The sequence below is a fragment of the Bombina bombina genome, chromosome 1, assembly GCF_027579735.1.
Source record: "Bombina bombina isolate aBomBom1 chromosome 1, aBomBom1.pri, whole genome shotgun sequence".
In the NCBI taxonomy this organism is placed as follows: Eukaryota; Metazoa; Chordata; class Amphibia; order Anura; family Bombinatoridae; genus Bombina; species Bombina bombina.
Genome location: NC_069499.1, coordinates 303,694,182 through 303,708,997, shown reverse-complemented (window position 1 = coordinate 303,708,997; position 14,816 = coordinate 303,694,182). Strand labels below are relative to the sequence as shown.

Here is a 14,816-nt window from a genome sequence, read left to right as displayed (position 1 = left end):
ATTCTGCACTCCCTGTAGTGAAGTTTGGACATTATCACGCTAGGATTAGGAATGTTCATAAGAGGAAACAAAGGACACCTTTGCTTTTGTTACCATTGCCATGGAAACCATTATTGGTGAGGTCCAGTCATTAGATACAAGGCACTATCTTTCTGTAACATATGACAGTTCTTTAAAGTGAAGGTAAAGTTACCTTGATGTCGATCTAGAATATTATTCTTTCTTTGAAATCAGTATGACTGTCATTCATCACTTTTTTCATTTGACTGTAAATAAAGTTATTGCCGTTTTTCAATCACTTATTAAAGGTCCGCAAATTCAACCCGTTATTTTTTTTTTTCTGTCTCGGTCACGTTTTTTTATTAGCCAATTGAAAATCTGTCCGTTAGGCGGCCGTCAATCCGCCTCCTAGATGATCTGCGCATGCGGTGTATTTTTTTTTTTGTTTATGTCGGAACCTGTGCTCCCGTTTCACGCATGCGCATTTGTATTATGCCTGCTTGAGAGAGGATTTGTCTATTAGCGCATTGGCAGTAGATAGTGAAATTGCCGATTTGCGCAGGAGCAGTTAAATGGAGCCTCGTGAACGCGCTTTTGTGAGACGTATAGAGCGGGTGGGACCGCTCTATACGTCACAGACCAGAAAAGAAGAAAAAAGGGGTTGGGAGGAGTCAAAATAGAAATTTATAAGGAAATATAAATATGTTTTATTTGCTAAATATAAAAGAAACAGAGATAAAAACTTGGGCCTAGATTTAGAGCTTGGCGGTAGCCGTGAAAACCAGCGTTAGAGGCTCCTAACGCTGGTTTTATGCTACCGCCGGTATTTGGAGTCACTCAAAATAGGGTCTAACGCTCACTTTCCAGCCGCGACTTTTCCATACCGCAGATCCCCTTACGTAAATTGCGTATCCTATCTTTTCAATGGGATTTTTATAACTCCGGTATTTAGAGTCGTGTCTGAAGTGAGCGTTAGACATCTAACGACAAAACTCCAGCCGCAGGAAAAAAGTCAGTAGTTAAGAGCTTTCTGGGCTAACGCCGGTTTATAAAGCTCTTAACTACTGTACTCTAAAGTACACTAACACCCATAAACTACCTATGTACCCCTAAACCGAGGTCCCCCCACATCGCCGACACTCGAAAAAAATTTTTTAACCCCTAATCTGCCGACCGCCACCTACGTTATCCTTATGTACCCCTAATCTGCTGCCCCTAACACCGCCGACCCCTGTATTATATTTATTAACCCCTAATCTGCCCCCCTCAACGTCGCCTCCACCTGCCTACACTTATTAACCCCTAATCTGCCGACCGCAAAGCGCCGCCACCTACGTTATCCTTATGTACCCCTAATCTGCTGCCCCTAACACCGCCGACCCCTATATTATATATATTAACCAATAATATGCCCCCCACAACGTCGCCTCCACCTGCCTACACTTATTAACCCCTAATCTGCCGACCGGACCTGAGCGCTACTATAATAAAGTTATTAACCCCTAATCCGCCTCACTAACCCTATCATAAATAGTATTAACCCCTAATCTGCCCTCCCTAACATCGCCGACACTTAACTTTAATTATTAACCCCTAATCTGCCGACCGAATCTCGCCGCTATTCTAATAAATGTATTAACCCCTAAAGCTAAGTCTAACCCTAATACTAACACCCCCCTAAGTTAAATATAATTTAAATCTAACGAAATTAATTAACTCTTATTAAATAAATTATTCCTATTTAAAGCTAAATACTTACCTGTAAAATAAATCCTAATATAGCTACAATATAAATTATAATTATATTATAGCTATTTTAGGATTTATATTTATTTTACAGGTAACTTTGTATTTATTTTAACCAGGTACAATAGCTATTAAATAGTTAAGAACTATTTAATAGCTAAAATAGTTAAAATAATTACAAATTTACCTGTAAAAGAAATCCTAACCTAAGTTACAAATAAACCTAACACTACACTATCAATAAAATAATTAAATAAAATACCTACAATTAACCTAACACTACACTATCAATAAATTAATTAAATACAATTGCTACAAATAAATACAATTAAATAAACTAGCTAAAGTACAAAAAATAAAAAAGAACTAAGTTACAAAAAATAAAAAATTATTTACAAACATAAGAAAAATATTACAACAATTTTAAACTAATTACACCTACTCTAAGCCCCCTAATAAAATAACAAAGCCCCCCAAAATAAAAAAAATGCCCTACCCTATTCTAAATTACTAAAGTTCAAAGCTCTTTTACCTTACCGATCAGCCAATAGAATGCAAGCTCAATCTGATTGGCTGATTGGATCAGCCAATCGGATTGAACTTGATTCTGATTGGCTGATTCCATCAGCCAATCAGAATATTCCTACCTTAATTCCGATTGGCTGATAGAATCCTATCAGCCAATCGGAATTTGAGGGACGCCATCTTGGATGACGTCATTTAAAGGAACCGTCATTCGTCGTTCAGTCGTCGGCCAGGATGGATGTTCCGCGGTGGAGGTCTTCAGGATGCTGCCGCTTCGCTCCGGATGGATGCCGCTTGGATGAAGACTTCAATCGGATGGAAGACCTCTTCTGGCCCGCTTGGATGAAGACTTCAGCCGGATCATGGACCTCTTCAGCCCCCCGCTTGGGCTTGGATCAGGACATCGGAGGAGCTCTTCTGGACCGATCGGTGAACCTGGTATGGTGAAGACAAGGTAGGATGATCTTCAGGGGCTTAGTGTTAGGTTTATTTAAGGGGGGTTTGGGTTAGATTAGGGGTATGTGGGTGGTGGGTTGTAATGTTGGGGGGCTTGGGTATTGTATGTTTTTTTTTACAGGCAAAAGAGCTGTATTTCTTGGGGCATGCCCCGCAAAGGGCCCTGTTCAGGGCTGGTAAGGTAAAAGAGCTTTGAACTTTAGTAATTTAGAATAGGGTAGGGCATTTTTTTTATTTTGGGGGGCTTTGTTATTTTATTATGGGGCTTAGAGTAGGTGTAATTAGTTTAAAATTGTTGTAATATATTTCTAATGTTTGTAAATATTTTTTTATTTTTTGTAACTTAGTTCTTTTTTATTTTTTGTACTTTAGCTAGTTTATTTAATTGTATTTATTTGTAGCAATTGTATTTAATTAATTTATTGATAGTGTAGTGTTAGGTTAATTGTAGGTAATTGTAGGTAGTTTATTTAATTAATTTATTGATAGTCTAGTGTTAGGTTTATTTGTAACTTAGGTTAGGATTTCTTTTACAGGTAAATTTGTAATTATTTTAACTATTTTAGCTATTAAATAGTTCTTAACTATTTAATAGCTATTGTACCTGGTTAAAATAAATACAAAGTTACCTGTAAAATAAATATAAATCCTAAAATAGCTATAATATAATTATAATTTATATTGTAGCTATATTAGGATTTATTTTACAGGTAAGTATTTAGCTTTAAATAGGAATAATTTATTTAATAAGAGTTAATTCATTTTGTTAGATTTAAATTATATTTAACTTAGGGGGGTGTTAGTATTAGGGTTAGACTTAGCTTTAGGGGTTAATACATTTATTAGAATAGCGGTGAGCTCCAGTCGGCAGATTAGGGGTTAATAATTGAAGTTAGGTGTCGGCGATGTTAGGGAGGGCAGATTAGGGGTTAATACTATTTATGATAGGGTTAGTGAGGCGGATTAGGGGTTAATAACTTTATTATAGTAGCGCTCAGGTCCGCTCGGCAGATTAGGGGTTAATAAGTGTAGGCAGGTGGAGGCGACGTTGTGGGGGGCATATTATTGGTTAATATATATAATATAGGGGTCGGCGGTGTTAGGGCAGCAGATTAGGGGTACATAGGGATAATGTAAGTAGCGGCGGTTTACGGAGCGGCAGATTAGGGGTTAATAATAATATGCAGGGGTCAGCGATAGCGGGGGCGGCAGATTAGGGGTTAATAAGTGTAAGGTTAGGGGTGTTTAGACTCGGGGTACATGTCAGAGTGTTAAGTGCAGACGTAGGAAGGGTTACCGCATAGCAAACAATGGGGCTGCGTTAGGAGCTGAACGCGGCTTTTTTGCAGGTGTTAGGTTTTTTTTCAGCTCAAACAGCCCCATTGTTTCCTATGGGGGAATCGTGCACGAGCACGTTTTTGAGGCTGGCCGCGTCCGTAAGCAACTCTGGTATCGAGAGTTGAAGCTGCGTTAAAAATGCTCTACGCTCCTTTTTTGGAGCCTAACGCAGCCTTTATGTGGACTCTCGATACCAGAGTTATTTTTATGGTGCGGCCAGAAAAAAGCCGGCGTTAGTTTTTCGGGTCGTTACCGACAAAACTCCAAATCTAGGCCTTAGCGATTAGATTATGGAAATATTAACATATTCATTAGTGTGTTTAAAATGTTCAAACTTTACCTTCACTTTAAGGAATAGTCTAGTCAAAATTAAACTTTAATCAAAATACATGCATAGAGAGTGGCGCCCATAAAATAAACAGGCTAAAAGGTTTTTTGAATTAGAAACAAATGAGAGGATAACATTAAAAACTCTCTACACACTGTGTATGTAGTACCCTTAAATAGGCGTTCATGTGGTGGTTATTTTATAAGCTACGATCATAAAATACTAAAAATTATTTTATATTTGCTACGATCTATGGTATATCATAAAAACACAAGCATAGAATATAAATTATATTTAATATATATAAAACATGTTAATACACCTTCACCTAAAAACGAATGTTGTGGCCACAACTAATATAAAAAGGAGATTCTTATCGGAATAATCCAGCAATTAGAATGTTTTCTGTTGCAACTCAGTGACAGCTATGTGTCCGCCATGTATCCACTTGTAATATTTTAAAACGCGTGTTACAGTTTGTATGTATCCAATATATATAGATTTACAGTACCTTCAATCCGAAGTATCCACAGTTATTATTATAACACCTTTATTCTCTTTGTAATCGGCATTCTCCAGTCATTACTTCATCCAGTCACGTGGTTCTAAGAAAACCAATCCTTGTACAGGTCTTTTATTTGAACAAGTGCTGCAAGTTGAAACAATTCTTCACTCGGATTTACCAAGTATAAGGACTACAGGAATAAAACGTTCTAGGTCACAAGTAGTTACCGGTTTGTTGCAGACTAGCTTCCAATCCACTGTCTGATGTTTGTGTCCAATAGTCTTTTTGCCCAGTGTGCATCCGGATATACCGGGTACTCAAATAAGGAAATGTTGGTATTTCAGGTTTTCACCTGACCAGCTATTCACCAGCTGTTTGTCTGTTTTTTCTGCACTTCCGTCACAAAAGACTACGCGTTTCAGCATCTAAACAATGCTTTTATCAAGATGACAGGAAGTGAATAGTTATCAGTCTTTTATATCTGTCCTTTAAAGGGATACTACCTTTCTCTTAAAGGCAGTGTACTCATATTCGTACTGTCTTTTTTACTTACATGATAATATAGTTCAAATGACTGTCTCTAAAACATGTCCTCTAGTGTCAGAAATTAGGGTAATATATACATTACATATTTAAAATACTATTTCTAATTAATCTCTTTTAAAAAATTAAAATAGAAATCTAAAAATCATACTCAAATACTCTTAAAATATTTATGTGCTACTCTTTATAAAAATATACATATTTAAAAATCTACCATGTGATACAATATACCAATTTTGTAAAATTAAGATCTATTTTCAAATAAATGGATTTAGATCCAGCTCCGCATTAAGACCATTAGGTGTTAAGGTATTAAAATTGAAAATTAATTCAGCTTCAGTTAAGAGCAGGCTTCTAGTGATATTCCCACCCCTATGTAATGTTATCTTTTTCAGTCCCCAATATCTCATTCCATCCATTTTTGGTTATGGTGATCCTTGAAATGCTTTGATAACAGGTGATCTTCAAAACCCCATTCAAAATTAAGTAGGTGTTTTCTTATCCTATCTCGTAGGGGGCAACTCGCTTGACCCAAATAGTGCCTTTTGCATGGCCATTGAATTAGATATACTATATTACTGTCAGTACATCTTATAATCTCATTTATATGATATACATAGTTTGAGTTACTATATTTAACAGTTTTAGTTTTTATGCTAAATTTACAGGCTTTACAGCCATGGCAAGGAAAAAACCTTCTAACTTGTTCCCTGATAAATCTACATCAATTTTGTTACCCCTTTTGTGTTGGAATTTGCTAGGCGATAAGATATTTTTTAAAGTTTGTGCTCTTCTATAAATTACTTTAGGTTTATCACTAATGAGATCACTCAGCAATGGGTGCTTTTTAACTAAGTGCCAATGTTTGTTTAATATTTTATTTACTACCTTATGATCTGAACTATAATTAGTGATAAATGCTGTATCTCTTATTGTGGTTTCCGGTGTCTTATTACCACTTCTTGTTTTTCTAGATTTTAAAAACTGCGACCTGTCTTTTTGCTCAGAATGGAGGATGGCTTCTTGAATTAGGTTTTCACTATATCCTTGTTCTGTAAATTTTCCTTTCAAAATATCAGCCTGCTCTCTAAAATCTGCTATATTTAAGCAGTTTTTTCTTAAACGTAAAAATTGACCCTTGGGTATATTTGTTTTCCACAAATCCAAATGACAACTTTGGAAGTGGTCATAATTGTTTGTGTCCACTTCCTTGAAGAAAGTTTTAGTTATGATAGAATTAGTTTTTATATCAATAGAGATGTCTAGAAAATGTATATGTTTCGAATTGGACTCATGTGTAAATGTTAAACCCCATGTATTTTGATTAAGATCTTCTATAAACATATTAAGAAGTTCCTCACCCCCTTTCCATATAATAAAAATATCATCTAAAAATCTTTTGAACATGATTAGATTGTTATTCCAATGAGATTCTATAATATTTTCCAACTCAAATAGGCCCATAAAAATATTTGCATAACTTGGCACAAACTTTGAATGGGGTTTTGAAGATCACCTGTTGTTATCAAAGCATTTCAAGGATCACCATAACCAAAAAACTAATGGAATGAGAAATTGGGGACTGAAAAAGATAACATTACATAGGGTTGGGAATTTCACTAGAAGCCTGCTCTTAACTGAAGCTGAATTGATTTTCAATTTTAATACCTTAACACCTAATGGTCTTAATGCGGAGCTGGATCTAAATCCATTTATTTGAAAATAGATTTGACAAAATTGGTATATTGTATCACATGGTAGATTTTTAAATATGTATATTTTTATAAAGAATAGCACATAAATATTTTAAAAGTATTTGAGTATGATTTTTAGATTTCTATTTTAATTTTTTAAGAGATTAATTAGATGTATTTTAAATATGTAATGTGTATATTACCCTAATTTCTGACACTAGAGGACATATTTTAGAGACAGAGTCATTTTAACTATATTATCATGTAAGTAAAAAAGACTGTACGAATATGAGTACACTGTCTTTAAGAGAAAGGTAGTATCCCTTTAAAAGGACGGATATAAAAGACTGACAACTATCCACTTCCTGTCATCTTGATAAAGGCATCGTTTAGATTCTGAAACGCGTAGGCTTGTGACGGAAGTGTAGAAAAAACAGACAAACAGCTGGTGAATAGCTGGTCAGGTGAAAACCTGAAATATCAACATCTTCTTATTTGAGTACCCGGTATATCCGGATGCACAATGGGCAAAAATACTATTGGACACAAACATCACAGACAGTGGATTGGAAGCTAGTCTGCAACAAACTGGTAACTATTTGTGACCTAGAACGTTTTATTCCTGTAGTCCTTATACTCGGTAAATCCGAGCTAAGAACTGTTTCAACTTGCAGCACTTGTTCAAATAAAAGACCCGTACAAGGATTGGTTGTCTTAGAACTATGTGACTGTTTGGACGAAGTAACGGCTGGAGAACGCTGATTACAAAGAGAATAAAGGTGTTTAAATAATAACTGTGAATACTTTGGATTGAAGGTACTATAAATCGATATATATTGGATACATACAAACTGTAACACACGTTTTAAAATAAAACAAGTGGATACATAGCGGACACATAGCTGTCACTGAGTTGCAACAGAAAACATTCTAAATGCTGGATTATTCCGATAAGAATCTCCTTTTTATATTAGTTGTGGCCACAACATTCGTTTTTAGGTGAAGGTGTATTAACATGTTTTATATATATATTAAGTATAATTTATATTCTATACTTGTGTTTTTATGATATACCATAGATTGCAGTAAATATAAAATAATTTTTAGGATTTTATGATTGTAGTTTATAAAATAACCATCACGTGAATGCCTATTTAAGGGTACTACATACACAGTGTGTAGAGAGTTCTTAAAGTTATCCTCTCATTTGTTTCTAATTCAAAAAACCTTTTAGCCTGTTTGTTTTATGGGCGCCACTCTCTATGCATCTATTTTGATTTAATCTCAACTTGAACGTGTGTGAGAGGATCACGTTTTTAAGAGTGTGCTAAAATGATTTCAGGTTAGCGAGTTCTAGAGATCTTTTGTAAAATTAAAACTTTAATGCTTCAGATAGTGCATGCAATTTTAATCAACTTTTCAATTTACTTTTATCATCAAATTTGCTTTGTTCTCTTGGTATTCTTTGCTGATAGCTAAACCTAGGTAGGCTCATATGCTAATTTCTAAACCCTTGAAGGGCGCCTCTTATCTCAGTGCATTTTGATAGTTTTCGCAGCTAGACAGCACTATTTCATGTGTGCCATATAGATAACACTGTGCGCACTCCCGTTATTTAAGAGTCAGCACTGATTGGCTAAAATGCAAGTCTGTCAAAAGAACTGAAATAAGGGGGCAGTCTGCCGAGGCATAGATACTCACATAGGTAAAAAATATATTAATGTAACCGTGTTGTTTATGCAAAACTGGGGCATGGGTAATAAAGGATCATCTTTTTAAACAATAAAAATTCTGGAGTAGACTGTCCCTTAAAATTGTAATTTCTTACAATTGCACTACTTCTTCAACAGTATTTTGCAGTAATACAAATTATGCTAATGGTTTATAAAAAGATAATAATAATAATAATAAATATTACCTTTTTCAGTCAGCTGTAAGTGACCACTACATAACCAGCAGATTGAATCTGTGACCATGCGAAAACTGTTGAATAGTTCACTCCTTTCCTCATCCTTCAGATTGAAAATGACAATTAAGATCAATAATATTTGATGTAGCTGTGATAATTCCTTAAACACTAGAAGTTAAATTAAAGGGACTGTCAAGTCCAAATTCATGATTCAGATAGGGTATGTAATTTTAAACAACTTTCCAATTTACTTTTATCACCAATTTTGCTTTGTTCCCTTGGTATTCTTAGTTGAAAGCTAAACCTAGGAAGGTTCATATGATAATTTCTAAGCCCTTGATGGCTGCCTCTTATCACATGCTTTTTTATTTGCTTATCACAACAGGGGGGAGCTAGTTCATGTGAGCCATATAGATAACATTGTGATCACGCCCGTGGCTTGTGGCAGACACTGCACTAATTGGCTAAAATGAAAGACAATAGATAATAAATAAAATGTCATGTGATCAGGGGGCTGTCAGAAGATGCTTAGATACAAGGTAATCACAGAGGTAAAAAGTATATTAATAATAACTGTGTTGGTTATGCAAAACTGGGGAATGGGTAATAAAGGGATTATCTAGTGTTGACTGTCCCTTTAAGAGATTTTTCAAACATTTTCATTCACTGCTATTAAAATAGAGCTGCATCCAATAAATATAGAAAAGGGAAATAACAAAAAAAAAACCTGAGAAGTAATTTTTTTGTATGATACATGACATAGTGCAACATTTCCCCACCACACATACATTACTAAGAGGTTTATTTTTTGGTAGTAGTTATTTTCTAGATAAGGTGAAATCAGTATTTCAATTGTCAATTTATTAGTCTAAGTCACTGGTTTTCAAACCTGTTCTCAGGCCTCCCTAACAGGCAAGACTTTGTGGATGTCTGAACAGGAGCACAGATGAAATAATCAGCTGATAAGTAAACATGGCTATTTGATCTGCTCTCACCCAAGGTAATCCTGAAAACCTGGCCAGTTAGGGGGGGCCTGAGGAGAGGTGGTGTTAATTCAGTAGAACTTGGATAGTTATTTTTTCCTACTTGTAGAAGTAGCAGAACTTTTTTTCACTTTCTGCAATAAGATTCTTTTAGTGAAACATTTTCTGCAGATCATTTTGAAATAAAATAACATTTTAAATTAGGCAGTTACACTAAAGCACCAGTTCAATTGCAATGTGTTGAATAACTGGAGAATAAAGCAATTTTTAAAGCTTTAAATTATAGTGCAGCAGTTGAAAATTGCATTGCAAATTAGCTGCAGACAAAAAAAAAATATTTTGTTAAGTTTTTAAAATATCTTGTGAAAAAATCCCTGAGAGCCAGTTAACAATAAATGCTCTGCTGCTTTGCAGCCCTGCTCCATATTTGACTGTTCTCTTCAAACAGGAACAGAACAGCACTGCAAAGCAAGAGAGCCAATAGTTCCTGCATGTGTCCAATTCTTTCTGCAGACGTGCTGCATTCTCTGCAATGACATCTCAGATCACAGCATGCTCTGCCCTGGGGCAAACTCAACTGACTTGCTCTACTGTATAATGTAAAAGAAGTTACCTTAATTGATCGAACAAAACGAGCTTGTATCCTTCTTCCCAAAACCAGCAAGTTAACAGCAGCTGATGGCAGCAATTTAGTGTAAAACTCCTCAGAACCCTCTTTTGGATCCAGACCGACATAGCAGGTACTAGAGATACACAACAGAAGAAAGATTACATGGACAAGGCCAAAATATTTATTAAAAAAAGTTAATTTACATTTTAAAATTATGTTTTATCTGTTGTTTATTTAATAAGACATAGTTAAATAGTATGTTAATATATCTTCGCCTAGATAACGAGTTTTGCAGTAAACAGGGTGCGAAACTAACGCCTAAAAAGTTGGGTTATTTCACTCTCCATAGCGCTGCCATTATGAGTTACTGAAAAGCCTCCTTGTGCGTGCGATATGATGGCATTAAGCTACAAACCGCACAAAATCTGAGGGCTGCTTTGATGTGCTCGTGCACGCTTTGCCCCATAGACATCAATGGGGAGAGTGTGTTAGAAAAACACCTGAAGTGCGGAATGAAAATTCTCAGTAACGCAACCCCATTGATGTCTATGGGAAAAAAAGTTATGTTTAAACACCCTAACATAAACCCCAAGTCCAAACACCCCTAATTCGCGACCCCCCGACATCGCTGACACTAATAAAAGTTATTAACCCCTATTCCGCCGCTCCCCGACATCGCTGACACTATAATAAAGTTATTAACCCCTATTCTGCTGTTTCCCGACACTATAATAAAGCTATTAACCCCTAATCCGCCGCTCCCTGACATCGCCGACACTATATTAAAGCTATTTACCCCTAAACCTCCGGCCTCCCATATGATGAGGACACTCCGCGCATGATGGGATCGGCTTCCAGGATGGCCGGGATGAAGATAGAAGTCGCCCCCGGGATGGATGAAGATATAGCCGCCTGGATGAAGACTTCTCGCTGCCTGGATGGAGATGGATGTCTGGACTTCAGGAACCGTGAGCAGATATTCTGGGGTTTTTTTTTTTTTAGAATAGCGCTTTGGGCTTTTGTAAAAGAGCTGAATGCCCTTTTAACCCCTTATGGACAAGGCCATTTTTCAATTTCTTTCCCTTAAGGACCAGGGCTATTTTTACATTTCTGCGGTGTTTGTGTTTAGCTGTAATTTTCCTCTTACTCATTTACTGTACCCACACATATTATATACCATTTTTCTCGCCATTAAACGGACTTTCTAAATATAACATTATTTTCATCATATCTTATAATTTACTAAATTTTTTTTATAAAATATGAGGAAAAAATGAAAAAAAAACAAAAAACTTTTTCTAACTTTGACCATCATTTCACCACCAAATGCTATCAAATAAAAAAAATCGTTCACTTTTTCACAAACTTTAGGTTTCTCACTGAAATTATTTACAAACAACTTGTGCAATTATGGCATAAATGGTTGTATATGCTTCTCTGGGATCCTCTTTGTTCAGAAATAGCAGACATATATGGCTTTGGTGTTGCTTTTTGGCAATTAGAAGGCCGCTAGCTAAATGCCACTGAGCATCACACGTGTATTATGCCCAGCAGTGAAGGGGTTAATTAGGGAGCATGTAGGGAGCTTCTAGGGTTAATTTTAGCTTTAGTGTAGTAGACAACCCCAAGTATTGATCTAGGCCCATCTTGGTATATTTCATGCCACAATTTCACCGCCAAATGCGATAAAATAAAAAAAATAAAAAGTTAAATTTTTCACAATTTTAGGTTTCTCACTGAAATTATTTACAAACAACTTGTGCAATTATGGCATAAATGGTTGTAAATGCTTCTGTGGGATCCCCTTTGTTCAGAAATAGCAGACATATATGGCTTTGGCGTTGCTTTTTGGTAATTAGAAGGCCGCTAAATGCTGCTGCGCATCACACGTGTATTATGCCCAGCAGTGCAGGTGTTAATTAGATAGCTTGTAGGGAGCTTTCAGGGTTAATTTTAGCTTTAGTGTAGAGATCAGCCTCCCACCTGACACATCCCACCCCCTGATCCCTCCCAAACATCTCTCTTCCCTCCCCCACCCCACAATTGTCCCCGCCATCTTAAGTACTGGCAGAAAGTCAGTTTTTTTTTTAATTTATTTTTTATTTTTTTAAATATCTGTCTAGCTGTGATGGACCCCCCCTTAGCCCCCAACCTCTCTGATCCCCCCCAAACAGCTCTATAACCCTTGCCCACTAGCTATTTGCTGCCATCTTGGGTACTGGCAGCTGTCTGCCAGTACCCAATTTGCCTCCCAAAAATGTTTTTTTTTTTTTTAAGTAATTACATTTTTTCTGTAGTGTAGCTGCCTCCCCTCAATACCCTCCTCCCTCCCAGATCCTTTTGAGTGTTATTTCCCCCCCTCCCTCTCCCTCTCTCCCATTCATTCATTCATTGGTGGCAGTGGTTGTTGCGCAGGCCCCCTGCACCCGGCGTGCACATTCCACATTCAGGACCCGGATGCCGGGTAGCGATGGGCCGCCCACCCGCCTCCCTGTAGCTGCTCCCACCCACCAACGATCGGCCCATCGCTACCGGTGCAGAGAGGGCCACAGAGTGGCTCTCTCTGCATCAGTTTTGGAAAAAAGGTATTGCAGTTATGCCTCAACATCGAGGCATCACAGCAATACCTTGAAAGCGGCTGGAAGCGATCAGGATCGCGTCCAGCCGCTTTAAACCCTTATGTCGTACAGGGTACGTTGCTGGTCTTTAAAGACCAGGTTGTGTGTGACTTACCCTGTACGACATGCGTCGTTAAAGGGTTAAGGGCAGTGAAAAAGAGCTGAATGCCCTTTTAATGGCAATGCCCATACAAATGCCCCTTTAGGGCAATTGGTAGCTTAGGTTTTTCTTAGAGTTATGGTTTTTTTTTGGGGGGGGGGGTTACTGTTGGGGGGACTTTTGTATTTTTTTACAGGTAAAAGCTGTTTAACTTAGGGCAATGCCCTACAAAAGGCCCTTTTAAGAGCTATTGGTAGTTTATTGTAGGCAAGGGACTTTTTTATTTTTTATAGGGCAATTAGATTAGGTGTAATTGTTTTTATTTTTTATAATTTTGTTTATTTTTTTTGTAAGCTTAGTGTTTTTTATTTTTTGTAATTTAGTGTTTATTATTTTTTGTAATTTTAGATTTTTTAAATTTTTTTCGTAGTGTTAGGTTTTTTAAATTTGTAATTTAGATTTTTTTAATTGGTAGTATTTTTTTTATTTTATGAGAATAGTAATGTTAGGTTAATTTATAGTTTAATGTTTAATTTAGTATTTTGCGATGTGGGAGGCCGGAGGTTTAGGGGTTAATAAGTTTATTTAATGTCGGCGATGTCGGGAAACGTCGGAATAAGGGTTAAAAGCTTTATTATAGTGTCGGCGCTGGCGGGGGTGGCGAATAAGGGGTTAATACGTTTTAATTAGTGTTTGTGATGCAGGAGGGCGGTGGTTTAGGGGTTAATAGGTAGTTTATGGGTGTTAGTGTACTTTGTAACAGTTTAGTTATGAGTTTTGTGAAACATTTTTGTTTCGCAAAATCCTTAACTACTGCTCTCAGATGGCGGTATGGATTGTGTTGGTATAAGCTTTAACGCAAGCTTTTAGTCTAAACGCACAACCTGTAATACCGGCGCTATGAAAATCACACACAAAAACGTAATTTTTTTGAGCATGGAATGGTCGTTGCGTTACAAGCTAAAATGCCTGCGGTATACCGACACGACTCGTAATATGCGTTAAAAGCCATACCGCAACACTTGTATTCTAGCCGCTTGTTAGTAAGGAGCACTAAACCTTTTTTTCCTAAATCAAACATAATGGACTTTTTAATCAGACATTCTATTAGAATTCCAGGGACAAAACCTAGTATAGCAGCTCTAGCAATTTATGGAAGCAAAATATGTGTATCTAAAGACAAAATAAGACAGGTAGGTTAATATTTAATATTGATACTTTACTTATTATCATGACATGCAATTAATAAAATATTATTTGGATTGATTTTTATAAATAAACATGCTTAAAAATTCAAAGGGGTTCATTTTAAATAAAAAAAAAATGCATTCTGATAACTGCATTTAATTTATGTACAGGTTTCATAGTTTTTCTTGAGAACATCCACATACCCACCTAAAACAGTTTTTTCTTTGTGGAAACCCTTTATATACTTTTAACTTAATTTAATATGCCTGGTTT

General features: G+C 36.3%; 1 protein-coding gene across 1 annotated transcript in view; it reads right to left on the bottom strand.

Moving 5' to 3' along the window:
* Nucleotides 1-14,816, bottom strand: part of IQCB1 (IQ motif containing B1) — a 322,033-nt gene that overhangs the window by 197,533 nt on the left and 109,684 nt on the right. Inside the window, exons 4-5 of the mRNA XM_053698079.1 lie at nucleotides 10,641-10,770; nucleotides 9,054-9,147 (exon numbers count right to left, since the gene is read on the bottom strand). Coding sequence (XP_053554054.1) covers nucleotides 9,054-9,147; nucleotides 10,641-10,770 — 224 coding nt within the window. The remainder of the gene's footprint in view (nucleotides 1-9,053; nucleotides 9,148-10,640; nucleotides 10,771-14,816) is intronic.